The sequence below is a fragment of the Xiphophorus hellerii genome, chromosome 14, assembly GCF_003331165.1.
Source record: "Xiphophorus hellerii strain 12219 chromosome 14, Xiphophorus_hellerii-4.1, whole genome shotgun sequence".
Classification (NCBI taxonomy): Eukaryota; Metazoa; Chordata; class Actinopteri; order Cyprinodontiformes; family Poeciliidae; genus Xiphophorus; species Xiphophorus hellerii.
This window is the reverse complement of record NC_045685.1, coordinates 11212569-11225478: the sequence shown is the minus strand read 5'-3', so window position 1 is coordinate 11225478 and position 12910 is coordinate 11212569. Positions and strand designations below refer to the sequence as shown.

General features: G+C 43.5%; 1 protein-coding gene across 1 annotated transcript; it reads right to left on the bottom strand.

Annotated features, from left to right (window-relative positions):
- Positions 1–389: 389 nt before the first annotated feature.
- efs (embryonal Fyn-associated substrate) lies at positions 390–12897 on the bottom strand. The gene is made up of 7 exons (XM_032582112.1): positions 12717–12897; positions 9871–11193; positions 9614–9736; positions 5439–6374; positions 5296–5361; positions 1783–2040; positions 390–1700 (listed from the first exon to the last, which is right to left on the bottom strand). The coding sequence occupies exons 1-7, from the start codon at positions 12726–12728 to the stop codon at positions 1515–1517; spliced, it is 2904 nt and encodes a 967-aa protein (XP_032438003.1). The 5' UTR covers positions 12729–12897; the 3' UTR covers positions 390–1514.
- Positions 12898–12910: the final 13 nt, after the last annotated feature.

Sequence of the window (12910 nt, the reverse complement as noted above, 5' to 3'; positions counted from 1 at the left end):
ACAAGAATGTCCAGAACAAAAAGGGTTAACAATATGGTTATAACTATCGATCAAAATGCTCAAACATAAAACTAGGGAAGTAGATAGTTTTTATGCAATACTTCGGAATACCACAAGGTGGCGCGGGTGAACAAGACAATAAAATCACAGCCCTTAAGAAAAACAAAACCTATGAAAACCCTGGTGATTCGTATCAGATATTGCAGAATAAAGTCAAGTTGTATAAGTGACTATTTAAAATAACCTTGGGAAAAAAAAGTTACAACTATATTCCAAGTTTAAGCCCTTTTGCGACTTCATTTAGTTGCATAAATTAGTAGCTAGTATGTATGAGATGTTCCATAATGATGATTAGTGTAACCATACAGATAGTAGTGTTCAAAAACTTGTCTGTTCCTTTTTGTTTGGGTTTTTTTTTTTTTTTTTTTTAGGTCAAATGACGAAGTGTGATTTATGCCGCAGTGTTCATTGAGTCAGGCCAACATCACATTGGCCATTGCAACAGTCAGTTTTTAGATGTAAAACGTTTACACATCCTGAAGTGAAATAAGGTCTCAGCCTGGCTGTTTAAATCTACTGAAGTAGGTATGAATACAAATCACTGGTAGGCATCTTAGAAGAAATCAGATTAAAGACAAAGCTGAAGCCATGCAAAGGTGCACATCCAAACGAGACATGTTGTAACAGGTGAACTCGGTCAGCAGGTTCCTTATACTCCCACATCACTGTGGGAAAGAACAGGATTAGGTAATTTCTCACCCAACCATCATTAGTCATTCTCTGGCATTCAGTGACTTCTCAGATACTGTGATAACCTGCATAACGGTGAACCGAAGAATGTGCAGAGTGACGCTTCTTGTAAGTGTGGGAATTGTGAGCACTGCCTTTGCTCTCCAATGGAAACGGACCTACTACTGCTCCACATGTCAAGACGTAGGCAAACTTTCCTTTTAGTGCTTGCTTTGAAATATAAAAGACAACATGCTTTCAGAGCGGTGACAAAACAAGGCCCATCGGGTATCATTGTACAAAGGAAGGCCAGAACCGGAATAAAAGGCCTTCTTTTTGGACTATTTTCGGAGCAGGGGCTTGCTAAATAAATAGAGGAAGGAAGAAAAACAGCTATCATGTGTGAGGAAAAGGAAATGTGGCAAGCGCATTAAAGCAAAGCTCCCAAAATAACAGGTCCACAAGGGCTGCTTCAACCTCTGAGGGATTTCAATATTCAATAAGTTAACACTTAAAAGAAAACAAGAGTGTCTGCCATCAAAGCAAAAACGTCAGTATACAAACAGAGACATAAAAGAAATAAAAAAAAAAAACACACTCTCTTTGTAGAAAGACTCAATGCAATAAAAACCCCAGCTGAGCAACAGCTGCAGTGTGGATAAACAAGTAGTTCAGGGTATGGCTTCCCTCACAGACAAAGGTAAGGAAATATAATAGTGTAAAGACAAATAAGGCATTTCGACACTAAAATATCGGTGTAACGTTTGTACAAGCGAAATGAAATATCACGATGATATTTCAGCCAGACGCTGCAGCAGAGTGGAGAAGCCGGCGGCTTGCTGGTAGAGCTCGGTGACGCGGTCCATCATCTCCTGGGTGGCGGTCGCCGACGGGTAGTTTTGTGCTGCGCCCTTGGTTGCCACGACGACCGCCTTCAACACCTGGCAGAGCCTCCCTCCGGAAGTGGTGATCTGAAACGAAGGAAGGACGCGACGTTTGCTTTGATTCAGTTCAAGCGTTTACAACAGGAAGATTCGGAGAGCAGGAGCGTACCTTGGCCCGGAGGTCGGCGGAGGTCAGGAGGCGGGACAGAGTGTCCCCGATGAACACCAGCTTGTGCGCGGTCACAATGAGACTCTTCCCCCTGGCGACGAAGATGCGCGGCGGCTGGTTGCCGTGCACGCTGCTGTCGAGCACGTCGATGGCGTCGGCGAGGCAGGAGAGGTGGGCGAAGCTCTGAGAAGAGTAGAAGGAGAGAAGCTCCGAGTCCTCCAGGGAGAGGGCCACCGGCAGAGGAGGCGAGGGAGTCAACTGTACGGGGAAACGCAACGGTGAAGGGTGGAAACGAGAGACATGGAGGAGAAGACTTCAACTCACTATGCCTTGAGAGAGTATTTATACTCTTTCAAGTTTTTCTCATCACTTCTGCAAACTTGAATGCATTTTAAGGCTTGTTTTCATATATTTAGGAAGTAGAACAAACATCATACGTAAGGTTTTCAAAGTTTCACAAATAATCTGAAAAGTGGTGGCAGCGTTCAGCCCCTTTTACTCATACACATGCAACCAATCACCTTCATTAGTGACCTTAAAGTGAATAGAGTCCAAGTATGTGTGAATGTATTCTAAGTTTTATGAAGAACACCGGACGGGTCAAGGAGCAGGTTGTGAATCAGTTTAAAGCAGGTTTAGGTTCTAAAACAACATCCCGAGCATCTAACAGAGCTCAGTTCGGTCCAGCATCTGAAAATGGAGAGTATGACACAACTGCTAACCTACCAGAACCTAAACTCCCATTGAAACCAACAGGCCGGGTAAGGAGAGTACTGATCAGTAGGCGTGTACCAATAATTTGGGCCCAATTTTGTTAATTTTGGTGCATCATTATTAACCAGAGCATTCGAGCAGGATAACAACCCCAGAGGAAAAAGTTTATATCAAAGCACATTTATGTGCTGGAATGGGCAAAATACCAGACATAAACACAATTGAGAAAAAGGGGCAGGACTTGAAAATCAATGTCTCTGGCACTCTCTGAGGTTGAGCTATTTTACAAATTAGTACAAGCAAAGATTTCAGCCTCTAGACTGCAAACAAACAACAGAGGCACTCCATAAAACTTGCAATTAAAACAAAATGCCACACTTATAAGAGTGAAAGTTTTACAATCAGGTATTTTATTCCTTCCACTTCACACTTATGCGCTACCCTGTTTTGTTCTGTTACATAAAATTTTAATCAAATAAATTAAAGTTTATGGTTTTTACTTGGCAAAATGTGGATAAATTAAGGGCGTAACAATGTCTTGCAAGGGCATTCCAGATTTCAATAAATTGTTGGAACATATAATTTGGGGAAAAAGCACTGAAGAAATAGTAACAACCCAAATGAAAGTTCAGACTGAGCCACAAAAAAGGCTTTTACCATTGTCTTCTTATTGTTAGTCTTCAAAATACACCATACCTTTTCTTGCTCATGTAGTCAACCAAGGTGTGAAAAAAGAGAAATTATTATAACATCTAAAACAACCACATCAGAGGACACAACAATAACGAAAAGGCAGCACAGATTCAGATTCCAGTGTGGGAACAGCAGCCTAGAAAATGATTCATGCCTAAACAAGGTTATATGACACAGTCCCAATTATTTTTTCAAAATTATAGCACAACAAGTACTATTATTGAAGGCATACACAGTTATTGGGACCTGCCTAAAAGTGCAGAAAAAAAAACAGTGAGGTGTAATTTGCCTACATTGAAATCCATTGCAACAGGACTCCCTGTGACTGCCATGTACTAATAAATGCATCCATATAAACCTAAGGGGATCGCAGACGCAACTCCACGGTTTGAAAAGTCAGAGTGAAACGCACAACTCCGCGCAGTATATCAAAAACAAGAGACGCTGCTGAAGGAAGGACTGTGCTTTCTGTCACTTATTGTCCTGCGGCCTCCTCACTATGTGAGGCCAGATTGTTGAGACTCACAAGCGAACTCTTGTTTTTCGTCTGGGCCGCGATGACAAGGGAACCCTGCGAGGAGCAGGAAAAATGCAGAGTGCTGCACAGAAGACGTGACTTCAGTTTGGTGCAGCAAAACAAGACCTCAGAGTCTGACGCTGGACGCTCAGAGTAACTAATTACGGTTTCTAATGTCTGTGTGTGTACTTTCGACACCAATCGACAGGGCTGCGAAGGCCAATGCAAAGCAAAGCGAGTCTTGGGAAGCAAACAGCTACAGCTAGCTGGATTAATGAGTCACAGTGCTTACTAGTAAACAGAGCGCACTGTCAACTCAGAGTGAATAAGTGACTTATCCGAGTGGAGCTGCTGTTTGTGCATAAATCATCTGTGACAGCGGGCAGAGTGACACAACAGGAGCGTGGTACCGTCATGGGAAAAAAGACAGAAAGTGCACTCCAGCTTTAAGAGTTTTACATATCAAGACATAATAAAAAAAAAAAAAACAGATTTGGTCTTTCAGGTTTTCAAATGAATAAGATCTACTCTCAATTGCACAAAGACACAATAAATCCTACACTTTCCAAATGCAGGGGAAAAAGAGAGTAGAAGAAAACACAGGGAAAAGAAAAGTGCATCTCTGCTGCTTCCATTAATTTTTTTTTTAAAAAGGGAAAATTGTATCCAGGTGTTGCTGCAGGTGCCTCTATAAAAACAGAAGCGTTGGCAGTTTGACAACACAGCGCGAAGGTGGAAAGTTGTCAACAGTGACTTCACCAAAGCACCTGTTGCTGGCCATCAATCTCCGAAGAGCTACAACATTTAAAGTCCTTTCCTCCGCAGTGAGAAAAATTTTTCTCAAGTGGGGAAACACTTGAGACCAATCTTCCACGGACTGCACTTCCCAGGAAATTCCCCCCAAGCTCTGACTGTGCTATGCTCTCTGGATCGGCAGGCTGGAGTTGGCACGTTGAAGTCTGACATTAAAAAAAAGATTGGCTGAAAGCAGAAAGTTTATTCCTTTTTAAGAATATGACAGAATGACTCCAACATTCCTTCTGGAACAATGTGTTTCTGACAGAAATGACCAAAGACAAGATCTCTGGGCATAATGCACCATGCTATTCAAACTAAACAAGCATAAGAGCGCAACAATCCATACCCACCGTCGAGCACACTAGTGGAAGGGTTTACGATTTGAGCTTGTACTTCTGGTCATTGAGCCACTTATGAACTCTGCTCCATGCCAAAGTATTACAGTCAAACATGAGGCCAGCAAAGAGAGTTTGTCCAAAATGGGTCATGCAACAGGGTACTGATACTAAACATAGCTGCAAATATACAACAGAGGGGCTAAAAAAATAACATAATTAAGGTTTTCTAGTGAATGAGATAAAGTCTAGATCTAAACGTGACTAATATGCAGTGGTGAGACCTCGAGAGAGAGTTCGCAGTTAACAACTAATTTGCAGTATTGCTCTAATTGCCATGACTTAGTGAAGACCAAAATATTTTTTCAATTAGTGAAACCACAACAGAACCACAGTGTACTTCCTTGTTCCACAGGACTGCATGTGGAGGTGAATAACACTGCGGAAATTACTCACCCTTTGCTCTCCGGTGAAAGTTTGTCCGTTCTCAGAGAGGACATCCGGAAGAAGATCTGGTTTACCCTAATATAGGGAACAGAGAACCGTCAGTGGTGACTATGAATACTTCTTCGCTCATAAACAGTGACTGTTAGACTGACCTGCAGCTTGACATATCCAACACTGTCTCCTGAAGGTACCGGGGCTGGGACTGGGGTCAAGCCAATCCCAGCGTACTCATTGCTGGGGTCCTCTTCTCCATTAACGGGGCCCATCGTTAGGGTGACGCAGGCAGGAGTTGGAGGCAAAGGAAACATAGGCTGAGGGGTCGGAGGCAGGGGCCGTTCTTGGATCCAGCTCCCTTTACGAGAACCCATTCCACCGCCGCATGACTTCCCATCAGGCACCGGGAGCGCTGGCAGGGGCCTGCGAGACAGAGATTCCTGGGAAGACAGACGAGGTCGCCCTTGAGCCTGCAGGAGGAGGGCGGACTCCTCCAGAGAGCGCTGGACCAGCGATAAGAGCCCCTCGTTTGGAGGAGCGTTCCCGATGGCAGATAAAGCCGGAAGCACGTCCGAAAGCCGAACCCAGGCTTGCTGGAGAGGCGGCGGAGGGTCACCTGTGTGACTGGCCTTCCAGGTGGACAGGATCTCAGCCAGAGATGTAGCCAGGTCCCGCGAGGACAAGGACGAGGCGGTGCCCAGCAGTGAGTGGACAAGGTTCGACAGCGAAGCTTTCCATTGAATGTCGCCGGAGCCGTTGCTGGAAACAGAGTGGCGGCGAGTGGAGGCGGAGGAGGACGAAGAACACGAATGGGGAAGCACTTCAATGGTCAGGGAGGGCATGTCGTAGATCCCACAGTCAACCTCAGTGGAGTCTTGTTTCTGATCTCCGCCACTGGCTCGTTTGTCGGGTTCCGGGACAAAACAGACCTGTCCAACGTGCATGATGTCCTCAGTGGGGAGGCTGCTGGTGGACTCACCCAGCACCAGAGGGACACCTGGAAGAGTGGGGACACTGTAGACTTCGTCCTCGTCTTCATCAGGCTTTATGTCTGCCACGGGTTTGATCAGAGTGACTGTGGGGACGTCATAGACCTACAAGTGGCGAAAACGACACATTTTCACCAAATGCATATTCCTTTAATTTTGTAACTGCAAAAATGAGGAAAAGTCAAATGAAAATTCTCCGCGATTGTGATAGGATGATGTTTTTTCTCAAACAATATGTATTTGAAAACTTCTTACCAACACCACTAAACAAATAAATCTGCTAGTGAGAAAAATACATTAAAAAGCAGCAACAATCTGGTCATACAAGTGTGCACACCCTTAATCTAAAACTTTAATAGGAGTCTATCTGCAGGCCACATCCTCACTTGGCAATATTTTCCCACTACGCCCTACAAGCATCCGATAAATCTATCAGACTCTGTGGTTATCTCTTGCGGCAGCCTCTCCACAGGACTCCTTAGATTTTGTGTCAAATTCAGATCTGGATCCTTGTCGGGTCATTAACACTTTTCTTCTGGTGAGGTCATCCTGGTGTTAATTAGATGTGTAGTTGAAGTGCTTAAAAAGTGCTATCATCTCAGTTTTCAACTTCCAAAACTGAATTGTATCCATTTGAAGAAAAGTTGCACGTTTGTTTGTGTTGTTCCACAGACAAAACATAAGAGACGAAAGGTTTAAGTTTTGGTATCTGACCATAACACATTAATCCACATTATTTTGGATGGTTTTAGCCAAGTAAGCCTGGATGTAATGCTCTTAGTCCAGACATGGAGAGCAGAGGTGATTGCTGTCAAGTGCAACACACAGTCAATACTTACAAGATGTTTCTGGTGCTCCTGGTTAAAAAACAATTAACCAGTTTCCAATTAACGTGAGAGAGTCTTTATTTATCTGCGCTCCGCAGATACTTTTGAACAATGAGCTCCTTTAAGCTTACCTAACCTGTTTGCACACCAAGGGCTTAATAAAAGAATACAAGACGGTGCTGAACTTCATTTCAGATTAACCAGATGCACTATACCTGACGGCAGGTGTGAACTCAGGAAGGTTGAGAGATAAAACAAAATCAAAAAGTGCTTCAACAAAGTATTAGCTTAAGTGGATGCACATTTATGCAATGAAATAATTGTTTTTATTTTGTTTTGTTGTTTTTTTTACCTTTTCCCCTCCCAAAAGATTTTGTCGTTTTTAGTTGAGTTATACGGAAACACAACCATAAGAAGTGGAAAAGTTTTAGAATATTAAAAAATATTATTATTTTAATTTACTTCACAAAAACTCACCCTAACTGCACTTTTAGATGGAGTTCATGCCGTTTAATTTAGCAAAAATACTGCACTTTTGATTATCAAAAAGTCTGAAATATATAAAATTGAAATGAGAAAAAAAAAAGGAAATCACACAAAGATCAGCAAATACAGTATATACAACATTTGGAATTACTGACCTATTTAGTTATTGACCACTTTTGTACACCCAATGAGAGGAAGAAACTGTGTCTAATTACATTTGGGACCAGGGAGGATTGGGACAAAAGGGAAAAACAGTCCAACAGCTGGCACACATTCTAAGCTAAGATTAAAGGGGAGGCCACTGTGGTCAGGGTGGTGGTAGTGCTGGTGGTGGGACAACCGTAGAATGGCCCTCACACATGGGTGTGACTGGGAGAAAATAGTAACAACATTTGGACTGGATAGACAGGCTTCCCCAGCCGACAGAGACAGGTGTGGCCCCGCCTTGGAGGGGGGCAGGGAGGCAGACTAATGGTGGTATGTGGGAAGAAATAGTGACAGGGTATGTGATAGTTATCTCCCGCATTCACGACCCACTGCACTTGTATAGACACGAATTCCAGAGTAATACCGCAGCTTACAGTAATTTCTAAACTAATGACTGCAGCGAATGACACAAAACTGTCAGGATTACGTATACAGCACAGTTGTATTCCTAGCCCCTGTAAAAGACAACTGATCGAAGCAATTCCTTCACGAACCTTTTCCAGGCCAGTAAAACTGTTGTTCTAAATCAAAAGAAAAGCAGCAAAGTTTTTTCTTCTATAGGAAACCCCAAAAATTGAGAGTAGCCCAGTTTTATACAACACTTTCTAGAGTTTTCTTAGGACTGAACAGGACCTGATCACTTATGTTGTGATCTCAGGTCTGGTAACGATTCAAAATGATAGTTGCTGGGATGCACTGATCAGTCAGAGACCGGGACTGAAATCAAACAATTTTTCTAGTAAAAAAAAAAAAATTACAGATTTTTTTTTATTAGTCAATTAACCAAAATATAAAAAGAAAACTGAAGAAAACGTGTATTTGTTGATAAATAACCTAATCAGTACATCTCCAATTACTTGACGTCGTATACTTGGAAAGTCACAAAACAACCGACATTTCCTCATTTTTGTGGTGCAAACAGGTGTTAGATGTGCAGGACAATCATATTTTTCTCTGGTCTATGCAGAGAAAAATATGCTCCTTCTTGTGAGCAAGAATGAACTTGCTCACAAATAGAGATAGCACAGTACTATTATTGTTATTAAATCAAACAGAAAAAAATCAGACATGCAAATATATAACTTATTCCTGCAACATTGACAATGTTTTCCGTGAGTGGCAGCCATATTTAATCTGAACTCTGAGCAGTCGAGGAGCTCTGACTTTCCACTTCAGAATTTTATGTAATTACAGAAAGCATCAAATGTCTCTTTGGGGTTATCGTTGGATATATGGCAAATAAAATTAAGGAATCGTTGCCTTTTGAGGGTAGTTTGGTGGACAGTTTAAAACTTGGTCAAGGTTTCCTTAAGGTGTAGACTGGTCTCAGATTCTCAGTAAAAACAAAGATTTTATGGTATAATGTTATTCACAATTGCTTAGCATAATGTTAAATGATATTTTATCTGATTACATGCCTCACAATCACATGTAATGAAATATTTTTGAAAAACCAGCAAAGATTGTCTGTCATAGTGTAGCAGCGTTCTTTCAGTTCACTCATTTGCAGTGTGTAGCAACAAGTAGGGAAGGGGCTGAGTGCTCAATGCAGCTTTAGAAACTTCCAGTTATCCTCAACACTTACTCTGGGATCTCACTAAAATAACTTAAAACCATGAGATGACAGAAAAATTGGCTTTGACTTCACATTAATGGCCGTTTTTGCACTCTATATCTCCATACTCTATATGGAGGAAAGGGTAAGGATTATTAACGGGATTTTACAGAAGATTTTATCGCATTTTCGGATTCTTTAAAAACATTGAACTCAAAGCTATTTCATATCTTTTAAGACACATACTAGAAATGAAATACTTGCTTTACCTCTGTGTCAGGGTCAGCTTGTGATTGGACGCTGCGTGGGGTGTCATAAATGCCATCGACATCCTTTACGCGAGTAGATTGGATTGGCTGCTGCCACCTGCCACTTGGAGGGGTGTCATACACCTAACATGGCAGCAGAGGATACCATCAAGCTATGACTCTACATCTGCATGAGATCATGCATCATAACAACTTTATGATGTAAGGTACAAAAGTAAGAGGAGGACCATAAGGGTTTAAAGACTTGTACACCATACCTGGTCATCTGCAGCATCCGAGTAATCCTGCTTTTCTCCAGTTTTGTTCGGCACTCCGCCGCTTCTATCCAGGCCGTTGCTCATGTTTTCTCCATTATCCTGGGGAGTTCTGATTTGCTTGTCCTCTGGTTGCAGCTGGCCTGCAGGACTTGCCTGAGCCGTCAGCTTGGGGATGGAGGCGACCGACTGAGGTGTTGCTTGCTGTGCTTCTTTCCTGGTGACTCCTCTCACCGGAGGGGCTGGTGGAGGAGGTTTGCGGGCAAAGTTTGGCGACCCCGGAGCCCTGGCTTGCCCTGCTCTGATTGAAAAAGGGGATCTTGCCGCACCAGGTTTGCCCCTGGCAGCTGCAGAGTTTGGGGGAAGACCCTTGAGCAATAGTCGGGGAGAAGCTTGGGTTGGAGTTAGCGAAGATGGGTGTTGGTGAGCCAGAACTGTGGCGGGTGGTCGATGTAGGTTTGACCCTACAAGGGTAGGTGTTTGGTAAACTCCAGGAGTGTCCTGACTTGCTTTGGGCTGTGGAGTAACACTGATCCCAGAGGTGCCATTAGTGCAGAGAGTACTGCTCACACCACCACCTGTTGGGGACTGGTAAACATCATCACTTGCAAGTGGCGTCCCTTTGGGCACCAAGTAACAGTCGTCTGAATGTCCTGCTGTTGGCTTGTCTCTTGGAACAAGGTATGTAGTGTCTTCTGGTTCATCGGTAGCCCTTGGGACACCACTTGGAGAAAGGTAAACAGATTCTGAAGTCAGGAGAACTCCAGGCTGCCTGGCATGCGGAGCTGCAGAAGGCATGGGACTTAGTGGCTTCTGGTAAAGAGTTCCAGACATTTCTGAACCACGCCCCCTTAAAGACGGAGATCGTGGCCGTCCTGTCACACCAATATCCCAGTCCGGTCTGGGGCGAGTGCCAGAACTTGAGTGTGAGCGCGGACGGCCGGCCTCCACTCTGCGTAGCTCTCCAGTTCGAGTCGCGACTCCCCCGCCTCGACCTTCGCCTGTGGCAGGCGGCGACAGGTATACTCCGTCAGCAACGTCCGTGCTTCCGGCGACAGCAGTCCGAGTCAAAGGAAGGCCGGGGCATAGGTATACAGAGTCTTCCTTCAGTCCGGGGGCAGGCTCAGAGCCTGGTGGTGGGACGGTCTCCAAAATTCTGAGGCGGTTGGCAGGAACAATGCCCTGTTTGCCATGCAGGGAGCACTGCCACCAGCCTGGCCCGCCAGTCTTCTCTTGATCCAGAACCATCAAGATGTCGCCCTTTCGGAAAGCCAGCTCCTCAGGGCTTTCTGCTGTGTTGTCATACAGGGCTTTAGCCAAAATCGTCTAGAAAAAGAGGAGGAATGACAGTGGGAATAGAATATGAAAGAGAGCTGTAGTCTGAAGTCTACGGTTACACCTGTTTGTCTAGTCTCACATGTTTACGCCACAAACAATTACACTCAGCAGTAGTTGATTATGTCACCATATTTTGGTTGTTTCATACCTGACCTTTAAGAGAGTACAGAGTGCATTTATTACCTTTCATAACCGTTAATATTTGTTTATGTACCTTTGATAACCGCTGTAAGGAAACATGGTTATTTGACTCCAGATCGAAACTTCTTTTGTTTTGATCTGGGGTTATAATCTCTCAGAATTCATATGAATAATAACTACAATCTCCAGACTAATTAAGGCAATTGAAATATATTCAATGTCAATATAAAAAAATATGCAATTCAACCACTTATATGATAATTTATCAGTATGAGAAATGTACCAAGAAATTGGTGACCAAAAATGTGAGACTCTCAGCTCGATTAACCACGAGCGATACCCGGCTGGTTTCCAATCGGTTAAAGTACCAGAGTCTCTTCACTTTGCTACATATCCATAGTTTTTTTGTTTGTTTGTTTGTAGAGTTAGACATTTCATGGCTAAAAAAGAGCCGTTAATTTGCATCTGTCTTGGGAACATTTGGTCATATTGATGAAGGAAGGAATTGACTTGGAGCCGAGTGTTGTGGGTAAAAACATTTGTCTGTTGGAATCTCAGTACGAATTCACACAACATACTCAAACCACACTAATAGCCAACAGAAGTGTCTAAATACGGTTCAAAAGGTCAACCCCCAATCCCTTTGCCTTTGTTTTAAATTAGTGATAATTATTTGACTATAAGTGGAGAAGTAACCCAGAGTCGTATCGACATTGTACTGCCAAGTAAGATGGACTTTGTTGATTGTTTAGAGCCGGTAAATGGGGAGAAATGACACTGAATAGTGAAGAGTTCAGAACATCTGAATGAAAAGGGAGGAGAATTAGTGGACCACAGAGCACAGAAACACACACACACACACACACACACACACACCACACACACACAGAAAATCCAAATCTCAAAATCCCCAGCTGGGTCAGTAATGATGGCCAAAAGAGAACGAGGGGAAGCAGTCAGAGGTGGATCAATGATCAAATGGACACGGGAGCTTAATGTTAATGAGCAAGATGAGAGGGAGGGGGAGGGGATGAGAGGCACATCTGTCCCTGGCTGTTTAGGGTTTAATTGCCAACCCAAAGCCAGAGAGTCAGACCCCCTTTCATTTTCTAAACCAAACCCCCATCAGGGACAGAGAGGCTCCAATGAGCCATGAGGGAGCTCCCCTCCCTCTGTCCCTCAAAACAGTAATGGAGGCAATAAGGATCTTCATAAAAAAAAATATAGTGAAAATCTACAACAGCTACGTGGCCATCATGTTGTCCAGCTTATGTCAGGCATTTATAATCTCATCTGTCCACCACAGAAAGATTGGCATTTTTTATTTTGAAATAAATCCATGCACATAGAAAGATAAGACGTGTACTTACAGAGACAGACATGACTCCAAACTCATTCGATATTTCTCTGAGAAACTGTGAAACTAGGTGTTCAGATCGCTCAGCCCATCCGTGCAGGTCAGATCAGATCTGCAGAGATTTTTGTCGGACGTGTTGACGGGCAGCAGCAGCAGCAGAGAGACTGGCTGCCGAGGCACAGCTGGCTCTGGACAGGACTCATCTCA